General features: G+C 48.6%; 1 protein-coding gene across 1 annotated transcript in view; it reads right to left on the bottom strand.

The window, feature by feature from the left end:
- Nucleotides 1-18,542, bottom strand: part of PRKDC (protein kinase, DNA-activated, catalytic subunit) — a 527,347-nt gene that overhangs the window by 483,513 nt on the left and 25,292 nt on the right. Inside the window, exon 4 of the mRNA XM_075353287.1 lies at nucleotides 5,202-5,276. Within this exon, the coding sequence (XP_075209402.1) occupies nucleotides 5,202-5,276 (75 nt within the window). The remainder of the gene's footprint in view (nucleotides 1-5,201; nucleotides 5,277-18,542) is intronic.

Genomic DNA, 18,542 nt, shown 5'->3' with positions numbered 1-18,542 from the left:
TAGAGAGGGTGCCTTGATCAACAGATCGTCCAAGTACGGGATCACCGAGTGACCCTGAGAGTGGAGGACCGCTACTACAGTAGCCATCACCTTGGTGAAAACCCGTGGGGCTGTTGCTAGGCCGAACGGCAGTGCCACGAACTGCAGGTGTTCGTTTTCTATGGCGAAGCGCAAGAAGCGCTGGTGCTCTGGAGCAATCGGTACGTGGAGATATGCATCCTTGATATCGATCGATGCAAGGAAATCTCCTTGGGACATTGAGGCGATGACGGAGCGGAGGGATTCCATCCGGAACCGCCTGGTCTTTACGTGTTTGTTGAGAAGTTTCAGGTCCAGGACAGGACGGAAAGACCCGTCCTTCTTTGGGACCACAAACAAGTTGGAGTAAAAACCGTGACCCCGTTGCTGAATAGGAACAGGGACCACCACTCCTTCTGCCTTCAGAGTGCCCAGCGCCTGCAGAAGAGCCTCGGCTCGCTCGGGAGGCGGGGATGACCTGAAGAATCGAGTCAGGGGACGAGAGGTGAACTCTATCTTGTAACCGTGAGACAGAATGTCTCTCACCCAACGGTCTTTTACCCGTGGCAGCCAGGTGTCGCAAAAGCGGGAGAGCCTGCCACCGACCGAAGATGCGGAGTGGGGAGGCCGAAAGTCATGAGGAAGCCGCTTTGGTAGCGGCACCTCCGGTGGCCTTTTTAGGACGTGACTTAGACCGCCATGCATCAGAGTTCCTTTGATCTTTCTGAGGCCTTGTAGACGAGGAGAATTGGGACCTGCCCGCGCCCCGAAAGGACCGAAAACTCGACTGCCCCCTCCTCTGTTGGGGTATTTTCGGTTTGGGCTGGGGTAAGGATGTATCCTTTCCCTTGGATTGTTTGATGATTTCATCCAAACGCTCGCCAAACAATCGGTTGGCAGAAATTGGCAAACTGGTTAAGCGCTTTTTGGAAACAGAATCTGCCTTCCATTCCCGTAGCCACAAGGCCCTGCGGAGTACCACCGAATTGGCGGCTGCAACCGCCGTACGGCTCGCAGAGTCCAGAACAGCATTAATAGCGTAAGACGCAAATGCCGAAGTCTGTGTGGTTATGGACGCCACCTGTGGCGCGGACGTGCGTGTGGCTGCGTCGATTTGCGCTTGACCTGCTGAGATAGCTTGCAGCGCCCATACGGCTGCGAATGCTGGGGCAAAAGAAGCGCCGATAGCTTCATAGATGGATTTCAACCAGAGCTCCATCTGCCTGTCAGTGGCATCTTTGAGTGAAGCCCCGTCTTCCACTGCAAGTATGGATCTAGCTGCCAGTCTGGAGATTGGAGGATCCACTTTGGGACACTGAGCCCAACTTTTGACCACGTCAGGGGGAAAGGGATAACGTGTATCCTTAAGGCGCTTAGAAAAACGCTTATCTGGACAAGCATGGTGATTCTGGACTGCCTCTCTGAAATCAGAGTGGTCCAGAAACATACTCTGTGTACGCTTGGGAAACCTGAAACGGAATTTCTCCTGCTGTGAAGCTGACTCCTCCACCGGAGGAGCTGAGGGAGAAATATCCAACATACGATTGATGGACGCAATAAGGTCGTTCACTATGGCGTCCCCGTCCGGAGTATCAAGATTGAGAGCGGCCTCAGGATCAGAATCCTGATCAGCTGTGTCCGCATCATCAACTAGAGATTCCCCCCGCTGAGACCCTGAACAATATGAGGATGTCAAGGGAATTGTCAAGCGTGCTCGCTTAGTCGGTCTGGGGCTGGGGTCTGTGTCAGAACCCTCAGCCTGGGATCCATGAGACACCCCAGGAGGACAATGTTGGTCCAACTGAGGTGGGCCAGGGGACAAAGATTCAACAGAGTCCCTGTGCTGAGATACCGGCCTGGACTGCAAGGCTTCTAGTATCTTAGCCATTGTCTCAGAGAGTTTTGAAAACTCTGTCCCCGTCACCTGAACAGTGTCAGCAGGTGGCTCCCCCTGGGCCCCCCTTAGCAGAGGCTCTAGCTGAGTAAGTGCCACAGGGGCCGAACAGTGCACACAATGAGGGTCAGTGGAACCTGCCGGTAGCGGGGTCATACATCCGGCGCAGGCAGCATAATAAGCCTATGTTTTGGCACCCCTGCCTTTCGTGGGCGCCATGCTATTATCTTCCCTGAGTAACACAATAGGGTATATAGCCAGAAATCAACTGTGCACCATACAGTGTAAAATATGTATACCATAAACATATAATGTTACACTACTGCACAATGGGGCTAGCACCACAGGTGCTGCTTACCACCCGCTTAAAGCGGTTGTGAGGCCACCAGAGTCCCTGCCTGAGTCTCCCAGACTTTGTCACCCTCTGTAGCGTCCAAGGAGCTGACAGGAATGGCTGCCGGCGTCCTGAGGAGAGGAGGGAGCCGTGGGCGTGACCCAGAAAGTGCGGGAGCTGGTGCCTGCACTGTGCACAGTGAGGGGAGTGGAGTATGCAAAGCATGCTCCAGCCCTCAGTGCTGCTCGTTCTGTGCAGCGTCCCGCCCTTCCCCTGCCTGTCAGGGCTGTGGGCGGGAGGAAAGGAAACTAGGCCGCAAAAAGCCGGGGACTCCAGTAATAAACGCGGCCGCCGTAAAAGCGCGGCCGGCGCGAAAGTCCCCGGCGCACTACAAGTCCCAGCCGCGCCGCAGTGTTTCCCTGGCAGCGGCGGTTAGTGCGGTAGTCCCTATACATAAACACACTCAGCAGCGCTGAGTGTGTAATGGCACATATTAACCCGGTCAGCGCCGCGGTCCCCGGTGCACTAGCACACCCAGCAATGCTGGAGTGTTGCTGTGCGCGGTCCCCACGGGGACACAGAGTACCTCCAAGTAGCAGGGCCATGTCCCTGAACGATACCCGGCTCCTATCCAGCAGTCTCCCAGGAGTTGTGGATGAAGCACGGTCTCAGTGCCTGGAGACCGATAGGATCCCACTTCACCAGAGCCCTGAGGGGGATGGGGAAGGAAAGCAGCATGTGGGCTCCAGCCTCCGTACCCGCAATGGATACCTCAACCTTAACTACACCGCCGACAAGAGTGGGGTGAGAAGGGAGCATGCTGGGGGCCCTATATGGGCCCACTTTTCTTCCATCCGATATAGTCAGCAGCTGCTGCTGACCAATCTGTGGAGCTGTGCGTGCGTGTCTGACCTCCTTCGCACAAAGCAAAAAACTGAGGAGCCCGTGGGAGCACGGGGGGTGTATAGGCAGAAGGGGAGGGGCTTAACACTTTTGAGTGTAATACTTTGTGCGGCCTCCGGAGGCATAGCCTATACACCCAATTGTCTGGGTCTCCCAATGGAGCGACAAAGAAAAAAACAAAACAAAGCAATAATTTTGTGTTCTACTCTCTTAGAAGTTGTTCATGTCGGTCCACCCAGTGGCTGTGACGGAGCTGCAGTCAGTCTGCTGTGCATTTTTCTAGCATAATGTAATGAAGTGTTGGGAGAAATTTAGAGTCCAAAAGTGAGGGAAAAAAATTTTTTTTTTTGCTAGTTTACTAATGTGATTTAAAAAGACCTAACAGACTGAACAGGCAGCCTGCTTTGTCAGAGTAGGAGGAGCTGAACTGTAAGGCCATGTTCACGCACAGCGTTTTTTCAACCTTTTTTACATGGTTTTTATCATTGGTTTTATGTAAATCCATGCTAATAAACCGCTGCCTTTACAGTACCAGCAAAGTCTATGAGATTCCAGAAATCTCAAGCACGCACACCTGATTTTTTTCCTGCTTGGTTTTTACTGCATTTTTGAATGCAGCAGCACTTCAATTCTTTCAGTGATTTTGCAGCGTTTTTTCACTTAAGGGTGCTTTACACGCTGCGATATCACTAACGATATATCGTCAGCGTCACGGTGTTTGTGACGCACATCTGGCCTCGTTAGCGAGATCGCAGCGTGTGACACCTCTGAGCGACCGTAAACGATTGCAAAAGAGGGGAAGAAAAAAAAAAAAAAAAAAAACGGTGGTCATGGAGAAGTCGTCCTACAACAAAATATCGTGTTCTGCTCAGTAGCGATGTGGTTCGTCGCTTGTGTGGCAGCACAAATCGCTGTGTGTGACACCGCAGGAGTGACAACCATCACCTTACCTCCGTCCACCGGAAAAGGAGGAAGGAAGGAGGTGGACGGCATGTTCTGGCCACTCATCTCCTCCCCTCCTTTTCTATTGGGCGGCGGTTCAGTGACGCTGTTGTGACGCTGAACGAACCGCCCCCCTTAGGAAGGAGGCTGTTCGCCGGTCACAGCGACGTTGCAGAGCAGGTATGTGCGTGTGACGCTGCCATAGCGATAATGTTCGCTACGGCAGCGATCACCACATATCGGCCGTACGACGGGGCCGGGTGCCATCGCGCTCGACATCGCCAGCAAATGCTAGCGATGTTGCAGCGTGTAAAGTACCCCTTATACAAAACAATGAGGACGTGCAAAAACACTGTAAAAACGCAACAAAAAACGTCAGAAAACCGGACCAAAACTGCAGGTTATTTCCTGCCACGAGATGATTTTGCTACAGTTTTACTGCAGAAAAAAACGCAGCAAAAATATCCTGTGTGAACATAGCCTGATTACTTTTCTTGGGAAAAGATGGAGTATAATTTATAGTACAATAAGACTTCTGCTCATTCTCGTTCTTTATCGGTGCTTGGCAGCCATCTCTATAGGCATACTTTATAGATACGGCTGTCAATCATTCATTAGCACCGCCCACTTGACTGGAAGGCTCACAAAAAAACGATTTCAATTAATAAAATACATGTCATGCTGAGGGTCAAGCCCCACGCTGCTGATTTTTTCTGACTGAAAAGGTCCCATTCATCTGAATAGGGTTGTTTCATATTAATGGGACAGTTGCAAAACTTTAAAAATAAACAAATAAATCACCAGATGTGATACCCTGTACTGTATTCATTGAAATCCCTGCTCATTTTGGGCTAAGCAGTCAATGGGGTGTTGCTAATCAGTGACTGACTGCTTTCCCAGTGTAAGTCTGCATACATGATCACTGTCAGTCACTGAATGTTTTTCCACAACCTTTACATCAATCTGTACAGATGCCGGTATGAGAACAGAAGGCATGTCTACTGACAAGAATGAAAATGAAGAGGTTTTCCCACACTTGCACTGAATAATGTTTAATTGCATAGTAAGACGTCCAGCCATAAACTATTCCACAGGTAACAATCCTTATACCTTAATCAGAAGGTCGAGCGCGGCCACTTTGCACTTGGCATATTTTTCTTTTGTGTATACAATGACACATATTTTCTGATAGGAAAAAAATGAAACATTAAAATCAGAGAGAAAAAAAAAGGCATGCAATGCATTATCAAATAATTTTTACAAGGACCACCAATGTCCCATAGACTTCTAATGTGGCCCACCATATTTTTTAACACTCAAAAGACCACAACCGTAGCAAAATAGCAACAGGGTGAATATAAACAAAACAACCTTAACGTAGCAGAAAACCCTATTAAAAAATAACTTTTAATAATTAGATCTAAAATTAGAGCCCACAAAAAAAAAAAACACACATATAAGTTAGAGTCGTGTAAATATAGTAAATAGGTCAGGGGGGTCATCCTGGCAAAGAAGGGAATTTTGTTTACTTACCGTAAATTCCTTTTCTTCTAGCTCCAATTGGGAGACCCAGACAATTGGGTGTATAGGCTATGCCTCCGGAGGCCACACAAAGTATTACACTAAAAGTGTAAAGCCCCTCCCCTTCTGCCTATACACCCCCCGTGCTCACGGGCTCCTCAGTTTTGGTGCAAAAGCAAGAAGGAGGAAAAAAATTATAAATTGGTTTAACCCCTTAGTGACGGAGCTAATTTTCACCTTAATGACCAGACCAAATTTTGCAATTCTGACCAGTGTCACTTCATGAGGTTATAACTCTGGAACGCTTCAACGGATCCCGGTGATTCTGAGATTGTTTTTTCGTCACATATTGGACTTCATGTTAGTACCAAATTTAGGACAATATTTTTTGCGTTTATTGAAGAAAAAAATTGAATATTGGCAAAAATTTTGAAAATTTAGCAATTTTCAACTTTTGAATTTTTATACCGTTAAACCAGAGATTTCTGTGACACAAAATAGTTAATAAATAACATTTCCCACATGTCTACTTTACATCAGCACAATTTTGGAAACAAAATTTTTTTTTGTTAGGAAGTTAGAGGGGTTCAAAGTTTATCAGCGATTTCTCATTTTTACATCAAAATTTACAAAACCATTTTTTTAGGGACCACATCACATTTGAAGTGACTTCAATAGGCCTAGATGACAGAAAATACCCAAAAGTGACACCATTATAAAAACTGCACCCCCCAAAGTACTCAAAACCACATTCAAGAAGTTTATTAACCCTTCAGGTGCTTCACATGAACAAAAGCAATGTGGAATGAAAAAAAGCAAAAATTAAATTTTACCTAAAAATGTTGCTCTAACCCAAATTTATTCACTTTTAGAAGAACTAACACAACAAAATGGACCCCAAAACTTGTTCCCCACTTTCTTATGAGTGCGCCGATACCCCACATGTGGTCAGAAACCTCTGTTTGGACAAATGGGAGGGCTCGGAACAGAAGGAGCAATATTTGAATTTTGGAAAGCAAATTTGGCTGAAATAGATTGCGAGCACCATGTTGCATTTACAGGTCCGCTAAGGTACTTAAACAGAAGAAACCCCTCACAAGTGACACCATTTTGGAAACTAGACCCCTCAAGGCTTCTATCTAGGGGTATAGTGAGCATTTTAGATCCACAGGTACTTCACAGATTTTGTTAACGTTACGTTGTCATATTGAAAATTTTAATAATTTTCTCAAAAATGTTGCTTTAGCATCAATTTTCTCACTTTTTCAAGAGGTAATTCCAAAAATTTGACCTCAAGGTTTGTTAACCACTTTTTTATGAGCGCGGTGATACCTCACATGTGGTCTGAAACCTTTGTTTGGACAAATGGGAGGGCTTGGAACGAAAGGAGCAATATTTGAATTTTGGAAAGGAAATTTGGCTGAAAAAGATTGCGGGCACCATGTCACATTTGGAGGACCCCTAAGGTACCTAAACAGCAGAAACCCCACACAAGTGACCCCATTTTGGAAACTAGGCCCCTCAAGGAATTTATCTAGATGTTTGGTGAGTACCCTGAACCCCCAGGTGCTTCACAGAATTTTATAACGTTGAGCCATGAAAAAAAAAAAAAATAAATTTTACCACAAAATTGTTATTTCAACCAGGTAGCTTTTTTTTTTACAAGAGTAAAAGGAAAAAATTCAGCATAACATTTATTGTGCAATTTCTCCTGAGTTTGGCGATACCTTATATGTGGTGGAAATCAACTGTTTGGGCGCATGGCAGGGCTCGGAAGGGAAGGAGTGCCATTTGACTGCAAAATTGGCTGGAATCAATAGCGGACGCCAGGTTGCATTTGGAGAGCCCCTGAGGTGCCTAAACAGTGGAGGTCCCCCACAAGTGACTCCATTCTGGAAACAAGACACCTCAAGGCTTTTATCTAGGTGTATAGTGAGCAGTATGAATCCACGAATACTTCACAGAATTTGATAAGCTTAGGTTGCCATATTGAAAATTTTCATTTTTTTCACAAAAATGTTGCTTCAGCATCAAATTTCTCACTTTTTCAAGAGACAACAACAAACCGTGGACCCAACAGGTTGTTATCCAATGTCTTATGAGCACAGGGATACCCCACATGTGGCCAAAAACCTCTGTTTGGATAAATGGGAGGGCTTGGAATGGAAGCAGCACCATTTGAATTCTGGAAAAGTTGAAATAAATTGCGGGCACCATGTCACATTTGCAGGGCCCCTTGGGTACCTATACATTAGAAACCCCCACAAGTGACCCCATTTTGGAAACTGGATTTTATTCAGGAGTATAATAAGCATTTTGAATCCACAGGTACTTCACAAAAATGTTGCTGTAGCAACCAATGTCTCACTTTTAGGCTATGTGGCCATGAGCCAGCGACACGGCGTCTAGTACACAGTGTCAGCCTCCTGCAGAGATGTGAGTGTTGTCCACGGGAGAACGCAGCTGCCCATGCCCACGATTTGGGTTCAGGCCGCTGTGGAGCTCTATGCTACCTGCAGAGAACACTCATCTCCGCAGCATAAATTGACATGCTGAGGCTCGGGAAGCTGCGCCACAGGTCGGTTTATGCTGCGGAGAAAAGAAGCACATTGGGCAAGCACATTGGGCATGGGATTTCTAAAAATCCTTCCACTGTGCTTCTACTGCACAATGCAGCGTTATGGACGCAGGGAAAACACTCTGCGCCCAAAACGCTGCAAATCCCGATTGTGGGCGCACAGCCTAAAATGCTACAATGGATGAATGGATACATGTCAAACATATATAACGTCCCACCCCCTGCATATTCTAAGCTGGCGCCCTTTAGTGCCTTTCATGTGGCACTAAAGGGTGCCTAGCCTTGTATTTAGCCCCCCAAAAAAATAATAATTAAAATAAACGACGTGGGGTCCCCCCCATTTTTGATAGCCAGCTAGGGTAAAGCAGACAGCTGTAGCCTGCAAACCACAGCTGACAGCTTCACCTTGTCTGGTGATCAATTTGGAGGGCTCCCCAGGCGTTTTTTTTTTAAAAAAAAAAAAAACGTGGGGTCCCCCCCAAATTAGATCACCAGCCAAGGTGAAGCGGACAGCTGGGGTCTGGTATTCTCAGGGTGGGAAGAGCCATGGTTATTGGACTCTTCCCAGCCTAAAAATAGCAGGCCGCAGCCGCCCCAGAAGTGGCGCATCCATTAGATGCGCCAATCCTGGCGCTTTGCCCCAGCTCATCCCGCGCCCTGGTGCGGTGGCAGACGGGGTAATATATGGGGTTGATACCAGCTGTAATGTCACCTGGCATCAAGCCCTGGGGTTAGTGATGTCACGGCATCTAAACAGATACCCGACATCACTAACCCAGTCAAGTAATAGACAAAAAAAAAGACAAAAAAAAAATTTATTTGAAAAAAAAACTCCCCGAAACATTCCTCTTTCCCCAATTTATTGAAAATAAAGAAATTACGGTCGCTGTAATCCGCTGTAATCCGTGAGGTCCCACGCCGACTCTGGATCTTCTAGAATATGGGGGGCACGTTCAGGGAACGTATCCCCCATTTTCTGGAAGAGCAAGCTCTCCATGAGCAGTGTGGGTGCAGTAATCTGAGAATACTGCACTCACACTGCCCCGGTCCAACTTAGGGCAGAGTGACCTGCAGTAACCTCATTCCAGAATATGAGGGGCACGCTCACAGAACGTACCCCCCATTTTCTGGAACAGCAGTCTCTCCATGTGAGGACCACACTCCTCACATGGAGAGACTGCTGATTACTGCACTCACTCTCCCCCGGTCCACAGTGGAGCAGCCTGTGCATCAGCGACGTCAGCGTCCCTGCAAGACTGACGTCGCTGATGCACAGGCTACTGCACTGTGGACCGGGGGAGGAATCCAGCTGACAGCCGCTGTCTGCGCATGCGCCGTCAGCATTCAAGAAGGAGGCGGCGTGATCGCGGGACGGATCACCAGACAGGTAACGTATGACCGGGGGCTCGGGGGCTGGGGGAGGGTGATGGGGGGTGACCTAGTGGGACCTGGGGGGACCTGGGGACACCTTTCTGCCGCATGTGACGTGTCACATGCGGCAGAAAGAGCAGAATGAATGCGGGGGAGGGGGGGTGGCTCTGGAGACCCGGAGGGGGCTCCGGTGACCAGAGGGCTCCGGTGGACCGGAGGAGGGGTCAGGGGGAGGACATTTCCCTCCGATCTGAAATGTTTGATCATTTCAGATCGGAGGGAAATGAATGCAGAGCCGGCGGCGGCAGTTTTCAGCGCGCGTCGGCGCCATCTTGCACGCTCCGGAGGGGGGCTCTGAAGAACTGGAGGGGGCTCCAGGGACCAAAGAGCTCCGGTGTACCGGAGGAGAGGTCAGGGGGAGGACATTTCCCTCCGATCTGAAATGTTTGATCATTTCAGATCGGAGGGAAATGAATGCAGAGGCGGCGGCGGCGGGAGTTTTCAGCGCGCGTCGGCGCCATCTTGGATTTTCCGGAGGGGGGGGGGGTTGGATGGATTTCTCCGGTACCGGGGGCTTTGGGGGCACTAAGGGCTCACATTTATTTCTCATCTGACATGTTTGATCACGTCAGATGAGAAATAAATAAATTTTACCAGCCATTTTTTTTTTTTTTATGTTGTCGCCGGTATACGGTGTATACCGGCGATCGCATTAACGGGGTGCATACAAAACACCCCGATTCATAATCTGGGGGGTCTCAGCTACCCCCGGTAGCTGAAACCCCCGAGATTTTTCGTCACTGGGGGGCGCTACAGGGTTTTTCCGGCCTGACGTCTCAAGACGTCGGAACAGAATAAGTACCCTGTTTTTCCGACGTCTTGAGACGTTAGGCCGTCGCTATGGGGTTAAAGTAAATTCAATCCGAAGGAATATCGGAGAACTGAAACCATTCAACATGAACAACATGTGTACACAAAAAACAGGGGCGGGTGCTGGGTCTCCCAATTGGAGCTAGAAGAAAAGGAATTTACGGTAAGTAAACAAAATTCCCTTCTTCTTTGTCGCTCCATTGGGAGACCCAGACAATTGGGACGTCCAAAAGCAGTCCCTGGGTGGGTAAATAATACCTCATAATGGGGGCGTGGCCAGCAGGCAGCATGAGCGGTCGCATCTGAGAGCAGCTCCGCAGTCCAACGCTGATAAATACTATTAATCCTGCCGAAATTGGTGCCTAAATACACCTCCGGATTACCTGTGGTGCGGTGAGCATTCTGATCGGTACCATGAGTAGAGGTCGCAGCGCAGCGGCGGCTGAGAAGCTGAAGAAGTTTGCTCGGGACTCCCAGCAAGATGGCGCCGGCAAGCAGGCAGAGCGGGAATCCAGTGAGGCGGAGGAGGAGGAGAGCATGGAGGCCGGATCCAAGGAACCGCAGGAGCTAACTTTGCAGCAAGTTACTTCGCAGTTACTTGCGGCGATCCAGGATTCAAAAGTGTCGCTGACGGGCAAAATCGAGGAGGTTAAGATTGATGTGGGACTCCTCTGGCTGGACCTGCAAAATCTGAGAGAGCGGGTAAAGGAGACGGAGCAGCGGATCTCCACGCTGGAAGACGACGCAGGAGCGACGCCGGGCAGATTGTCCTCTTTGGAGAGCGCGGCAAATAACTGGGCGCAAAGGGCTGACGATCTGGAAAACCGCCTGCGTCGCAATAATTTAAGAATTCTGGGGATGCCGGAGAGGGCAGAAGGGAGCGACCCATGTAAGTTCATGGAAACATGGCTCTCTGAAACTTTCCCTGATGCGACGCTGTCAGCGGCATTCGCTATAGAAAGAGCCCACCGGGTACCGGCCAGACCTCCTCCCCCGGGAGCGCAGCCTAGACCTCTCCTGGCCCGACTGTTGAGCAGCAGGGATAGAGATGCGATCCTTGGTGCGGCGCGACGCAAAGGCCCGATCCTACATAATAATGCTTCCATACTGATTTTTCCGGGCTTCTCTGCGTCTCTCCAGAAAACGAGAGCATCCTTCATTCAGGTGAAAAAACGCCTTAGAGATTACCATATTGCTTATTCCATGATCTTCCCGGCTCGTCTCAGAGTGGTTCATCAAGAGCGATCCTTGTTCTTTACATCTCCTGTGGAGGCGGATGACTGGATCAATACACTGAAGAGGAAGCGCTGATGCGTTACAGCCATGAGCGACGCCGAGAGGATCGCTGTTGTGATGGCATCGCAGTTCTGATTGTTTATTTCATCTCCTTTGGATTGAGGTCGGTGATACGATTCCTTTTCCTGGGACGCCTGAAATCGCTGTTGCGATAGTTTTAGGATCATCCTGTGCAGATATTCGGCGTCCCTCGATATTGAAGGCGCGATATATATATTTTTTGGTTCCTCCATCCCTCCTACCATGCGAGTGGAGCGATGTTCGGGATCGCAGTTGCGTCTGCGTCCTGCTCCTCTGGTTCCAGTTTGTGGAGAAATTGACGATTCCATCAGGATGCGCTGGTGCGCTTGCGACCCCCGGAAGCATGTGAGTTACTGGATGTGTTTATTATTGGCCTTCCATTGTGCCGGTCTCCAGGTTGCCCCCCCCCTCACGGCTGGGCAGCTGGAGGTGGTGCCTCTGAGTGGGTCGGGTCCTGAGCTCACTGCGATTATTACTAAGCCCTGTTTGAGTTCTGGAATACTCGTCGCTGGTGGGACCGGATTGAACTGTCTTCAGACGGGACATGTGCCAGAACGCTGCTGCGGTGCCATGATCACTGTCATGCGATCTTGAATTATCCTGCATCTTGCGATCCAAAAGGGGACTTTACTCCGGGTTTGCAGTATTTGGCAACGCACTTAAGTTCAGGATGCTGAATTCTGTCTTTAGAGCTATACTAAGGTTTTTTTTTTTTTGGGGGTCACCATACATGATAGTCACTTATAATTTGTGATTGCCTGCAAATTCTCCTTCCATTTCCTTTACATTCCTCTCTCTTCTTCCCCCCTCTCAGTCTCACTTACTTGTTTAATCCCCCAGCCCCTTTATCTCATCCTCATACCCATCCTTGCTATTCTATTCCTATCTACCTCTAAGTCTTCTTTGCTATTTTCTCCAATTCCTCTCCTCAACCTTCCTCTCTCTTCTTCAGTTTCCACCCAGTATGCCCTCCGTTACCTCTCTTCTTCTTATATTTCTATATTCCCTCCTCCTCACACTCTCTCTTCTTCCGCCCATCTTAATTTCTTTCCTCTTTCTTCTCCTCCCTTACCCCTTTCTCTCTTCCTTACCCCCCCCCCCCCTTTTTTTTTTTTTTTTTTTTTCTCTTTACTTCTCTCCTTTCTCTTCTCTCTTCTCTTTCTCTCTTCCCATATTTCTATGCCTACTCACTCTGGGTTCTCTTACCTACGTACGATTAAAGGTTATGTTGCAGGATAACTCAATACGTTGGACTGCAGGAGAAGCTTAAGTCCTTGTTTGAGGACACCCCCGTACCAAGTACACCATCTAGCCACGTTGGTTCACCCTGGTCGTTACTAGGGACACCCTCTCCTGGTCACACTACTGGATCAGTTCTTTCGGCTGTGTGTTTGCAACCGATAGTTTGTATTTAAGGGTACGTTTGCCCAAGTTCTACTGTGGGTTAAGTTTTTGACATTTCCCTATTAATTCAGTACGAGATACATTTCAATGGCTTTAAGCTTGATGACATGGAATGTTAGGGGGCTGGGCACATCCAGGAAACGGGCGGCAGTATTTGCACATATCAAAAAATCCAAAGCTCAGATTGTATGTTTACAAGAGACCCATTTGTTGTTGGAAACCACGAGAGTGCTCCAGAAGCCTTGGGTTCAATGGTCAGCTCACTCTGTTCATTCCTCATATTCGAGGGGAGTATCGGTACTAGTCCATAAAGCATTGCGGTGGGACCCGGGTAAGATTATAAAGGATACTGATGGGAGGTATGTGTTTATCCAGGCTCACATCGATGGGATCATGATAGTGATCATGGCCATATACATCCCCCCTGCGATGGGAATCTCAATTTTGTATGAAGCGGCTAAGTTTGCCTCACAATTCCCACAAGCCTTGGTGCTCTGCATGGGGGACTTCAATTTGATTAGTAACACAGGGCTGGATAGATTCAACACCCGACAGGTCCCGATCTCCCCCACGATGCAAACTAGACTGAGTGCATTCCTACAGGAGGTGGGGTGGTGTGACATGTGGCGGTTTTTTAACCCAGTACTGAGATAATACACATGTTATACCCCAGGGAAAAATTCATTGTCTAGAATTGATTACATCTGTGGAAATGAAAGAGTCTGTGCCCATATACAATCGGTGTGTCATCTACCCAGATCAGTATCAGACCACTCTCCGGTATTTGTCAGCATTAAGTGGGAGGGTTGTAAGTCTCGTAAAGTGTCACGGAAGATTAACCCTTGGTGGCTGTCACTCTTTGGTACCAATGATAGGATTCCTGATCAGCTCAGGGCATACACCGAGACGAACTCCGTGGAAGAGAATCACTCGGCCTACTGGGACGCGCTTAAGGCGTATTTGAGGGGATGCTGTCACTCTTCTATCTCTTATGTCAAGAAACAGGCGGCCAGAGAGGAGGAGGAATTGGCCACTCAAAATAGAATGCTTGAACATAGATTTACCTCAGACCCTTCTGAAGGAAACAGATTCCAGTGGCTACAGGCTGGGAGGAAATATCTTTTGTTCCTGCAGGATAAGGCTAAGAGGCATGTCTTCTTCATGAACCAGAGATATTTTGAGCAAGGGAACCAATCTAGTAGTTTACTAGCGTTCCTGGTGCGCCAATCCACTAGCTCACCTGCGGTCCTTAAGATCAGAGACTCCGGTGGCGAATCAATCACCTCCGTCAATGGCATCCTGAAGGTGTTTCTGGACTTCTATAGGAACCTATATGAGTCCAGGCTGGCTGTGTCAAGGGAGGAGATCACTGAATACTTGCGGGATCTGGAGCTTCCCAGATTGACTTTGGCCCAGAGGTCGGCCTTGGACGAGCCCATTAGCATGGAAGAGATGGTGGAGGCGATGGGAGCCCTCAATAGGGGTAAGGCGTCCGGCCCAGACGGACTCCCGATTGAGATATTCGACAAGTATAGGGGGGAGCTGGTTCCAGCTCTCCTGGAGACGGCTGAGGCTTCGTTCCGCAGGGGACGGTTGCCTGATTCCTTCTATGAGGCAACCATCGTGCTACTATTGAAACCAGATAAGGATCCACTGGATTGTGGCTCGTACAGACCGATCTCTCTGTTGAACTCTGATTACAAAATTCTTACCAAAATTCTAGCAACTAGACTCAATAAAGTGATCTCCTCCATAATACATGAGGATCAGTCTGGATTCATTCCGGGTAGAAGTACCTCGGATAATCTGAGAAGGGCACAGGTGATTCTACAGATGGGCACCAAGTTAGAGGAGGATTGGGCTTTGGTCTCCTTGGATGCGGCCAAGGCCTTTGACTCTATAGAATGGCCATACCTACTGGAGGTACTGCGGGCATTTGGTTTCGGCAACGATTTTATTAGATGGATTGAGATTATTTATAAAGCCCCAACGGCTAACATTCAGGTGGGAGGCGGAGTATCGGAAACCTTCCATTTGGGGAGGGGAACTAGGCAGGGATGTCCTCTATCCCCTCTTCTGTTCGCCCTCGCCATGGAACCGTTGGCAGTGCGCATTCGGACGGACCCAATCTACCGGGGAGTGAGACATCGTAAGGGAGATGAACGTTTGTCTCTGTATGCAGACGACCTGTTATTGTTTGCTTCTGATCCGGATTCCTCCATTCCTAGAGCCGTAGAGTTAATCGACCGATTCGGGGAGTTCTCGGGCCTGTCAATAAATTGGTCAAAATCGTACCTTCTCTTCCTATCCCGGGACAGGGAGGAAATGATGAATACCCACATATGTAGAGTTCCAGTGGTGGATCATTTTAAATACCTGGGGATTATATTGACGGGAAGCCCTTCGGAGATGATAGCAAGAAACATTGCCCCCTTATTATCACACCTCGGGGAGAAATTTAATAGATGGAGCCAACTCCCGCTCTCAGTGGCGGGAAGGATTAATCTCCTTAAAATGATAGTGCAACCAAAGTGTCTTTACATAACCCAACATGTATTCGTACAGATTCCCCGCTCTTTCTTTCGGTCCCTGGAATCTTTGATGATCACCTTTGTCTGGGGTCCTTCCAGATCAAGGGTCCAGTTGGCCAAATTACAGAGACCCAAGGACATGGGGGGTATGGCCCTTCCTGATCTGTACTTATACTATTTGGCCGGACAATTGAAATATTTGGGACATTGGACACTTCCTGGGGTGAGGGGTTCTCCGGAGGGTCTTCTGGCAGAGTTCACAGGTATGGATCTCCTATGGCCATTGTTGACGGACCACAAGAGGGCTCCTGAGGGTCGTGTCCTCCCTATACACAAACTGGGGGCCAGGGTCTGGAGGGAGGCTAAAACCATTTTTGGTTTCCATGATATGCCAACTGAGATACCAATATGGGATAACCTGGACCTTCCACACTTTTGTGGGCTGCCGGGGTTTGGCGAATGGAGGAATCGAGGAATAGTCTCCTTGAGATCACTGGTCCGGGATGGTGATCTCCGCCCCTTTGCGCAGCTGCGTGCAGAATTTGATTTGCCGGAATCTCATGGGTTTCAGTATCTCCAGATTAGGCACGCCTTTCGGGCTCAGTTCTCTGGTCGTGGGATTAGATTCTCTTCCTTTCCAGTCATTGGAATTATGAGATCACAGGGCCCTGGAGGCCTCATTTCCAAACTGTATTCCTCCCTTATTCGGGCCAAGGCCATGAACAGTCCTCTTTCTGTCCGGGAGAGGTGGAGTGTCAGGATCCCTGAAATTGATGATGTAGTGTGGGACGACATTGTCGAATCCCACACGCTAGTCTCTCCTGCAGTCAATAATAGACTGATTCAGTTATACATAATACACCAAAGTTATATGACTCCTCAAAGATTGAACAAGATGAAAAAGGCGAATAATCTGGTGGGGGTGGGTTGTCCAAGATGCGGGAGAGACGGTGCTGATTTCTGGCACATGATATGGGATTGCCGGGTCATTCTCTCCTATTGGAGCGAGGTTGTAACGACTCTATCCACCATACTTCAGAAGGGAGTTGCTCTGTGCCCAATTCTGTGTCTGTTTGGGGTGGTGGACGTACGCTCCTGGTCCCAAAATGAAAATTTGCTAATAAAAAAGGTATTATTTTTGGCCCGGAAGGGCATTATCCTAAACTGGATGGGCATCCACCCTCCAACTAGAGCCTCATGGATTGCGTTGGTAAATGCTATAATTCCGTCAGAACACAATGTTTATAAGATAAGGGGATCATTAAATAAATTTGACAAAATATGGGGTAGATGGATGGGCTCGCCCTTGACCGGAGGATCACCCGGCTCCCTAACTGATAGCCTACAGTCGGTACTGGCGTGATAGTAACTAATGGTATTCTGATGGGTGGAAAGGAGAAATACGTGGCTTATGATATAATATATTGGGGATAATACGAGACCTCTGTAATCTGGGTTGCGCTTCTCTTATTGAGGTGGGCTTTTCGCCCCAGAATGGATATGTTTCATGAACTGACACCTCTGCAATGATTAATGTGCTAAGGCCAGATTGAATGTAATAGTTGTGGATTTAATTGATGTTGCTTTATTACTATGCTTATCAAACAGTATACGTGTATACTTGTAAAGTACAAATTGCTGACTTATCCTATAATGTAATGTCTTACTTAACCTTCAATAAAACGAGTTTAAAAAAAAAAAAAAAAAAATAATACCTCATAATAGAGCCGCAACCGGCTCCGTCCTACAGGTGGGCAACCGCCGCCTGAAGGACTCGCCTACCTAGGCTGGCATCTGCCGAAGCATAGGTATGCACCTGATAGTGTTTCGTGAAAGTGTGCAGGCTCGACCAGGTAGCCGCCTGACACACCTGCTGAGCCGTAGCCTGGTGCCGCAAAGCCCAGGACGCTCCCACGGCCCTGGTAGAATGGGCCTTCAGCCCTGAGGGAACCGGAAGCCCCGAAGAACGATAAGCCTCGAGAATTGGTTCCTTGATCCACCGAGCCAGGGTTGACTTGGAAGCTTGTGTCCCTTTACGCTGGCCAGCGACAAGGACAAAGAGTGCATCCGAGCGGCGCAGGGGCGCCGTACGAGAAATGTAGAATCTGAGTGCTCTCACCAGATCTAACAAGTGCAAATCCTTTTCACATTGGTGAACCGGATGAGGACAAAAAGAGGGTAAGGAGATATCCTTATTGAGATGAAAGGGGGATACCACCTTAGGAAGAAAGTCCGGAACCGGACGCAGAACCACCTTGTCCTGGTGAAACACCAGGAAGGGGGCTTTGCATGACAGCGCTGCTAGCTCAGACACTCTCCGAAGTGAAGTGACTGCTACTAGGAAAACCACCTTCTGCGAAAGGCGTGAGAGAGAGATATCCCTCATTGGCTCGAACGGTGGTTTCTGAAGAACCATCAGCACCCTGTTCAGATCCCAGGGTTCTAACGGACGCTTGTAAGGAGGGACGATGTGACAAACCCCCTGCAGGAACGTGCGTACCTGTGGAAGTCTGGCTAGGCGCTTCTGAAAAAAGACAGAGAGTGCAGAGACTTGTCCCTTAAGGGAGCCGAGCGACAAACCCTTTTCCAATCCGGATTGAAGGAAGGACAGAAAAGTGGGCAAGGTAAACGGCCAGGGAGAAAAACCCTGAGCAGAGCACCACGACAGGAATATTTTCCACGTCCTGTGGTAGATCTTGGCGGACGTTGGTTTCCTAGCCTGTCTCATAGTGGCAATGACCTCTTGAGATAATCCTGAAGACGCTAGGATCCAGGACTCAATGGCCACACAGTCAGGTTGAGGGCCGCAGAATTCAGATGGAAAAACGGCCCTTGAGACAGCAAGTCTGGTCGGTCTGG

Source organism: Anomaloglossus baeobatrachus, chromosome 6 (genome assembly GCF_048569485.1).
Source record: "Anomaloglossus baeobatrachus isolate aAnoBae1 chromosome 6, aAnoBae1.hap1, whole genome shotgun sequence".
Taxonomy (NCBI): domain Eukaryota; kingdom Metazoa; phylum Chordata; class Amphibia; order Anura; family Aromobatidae; genus Anomaloglossus; species Anomaloglossus baeobatrachus.
The sequence above is the reverse complement of the archived record's forward strand: the minus strand, read 5'-3'. Positions and strand labels throughout refer to the sequence as shown.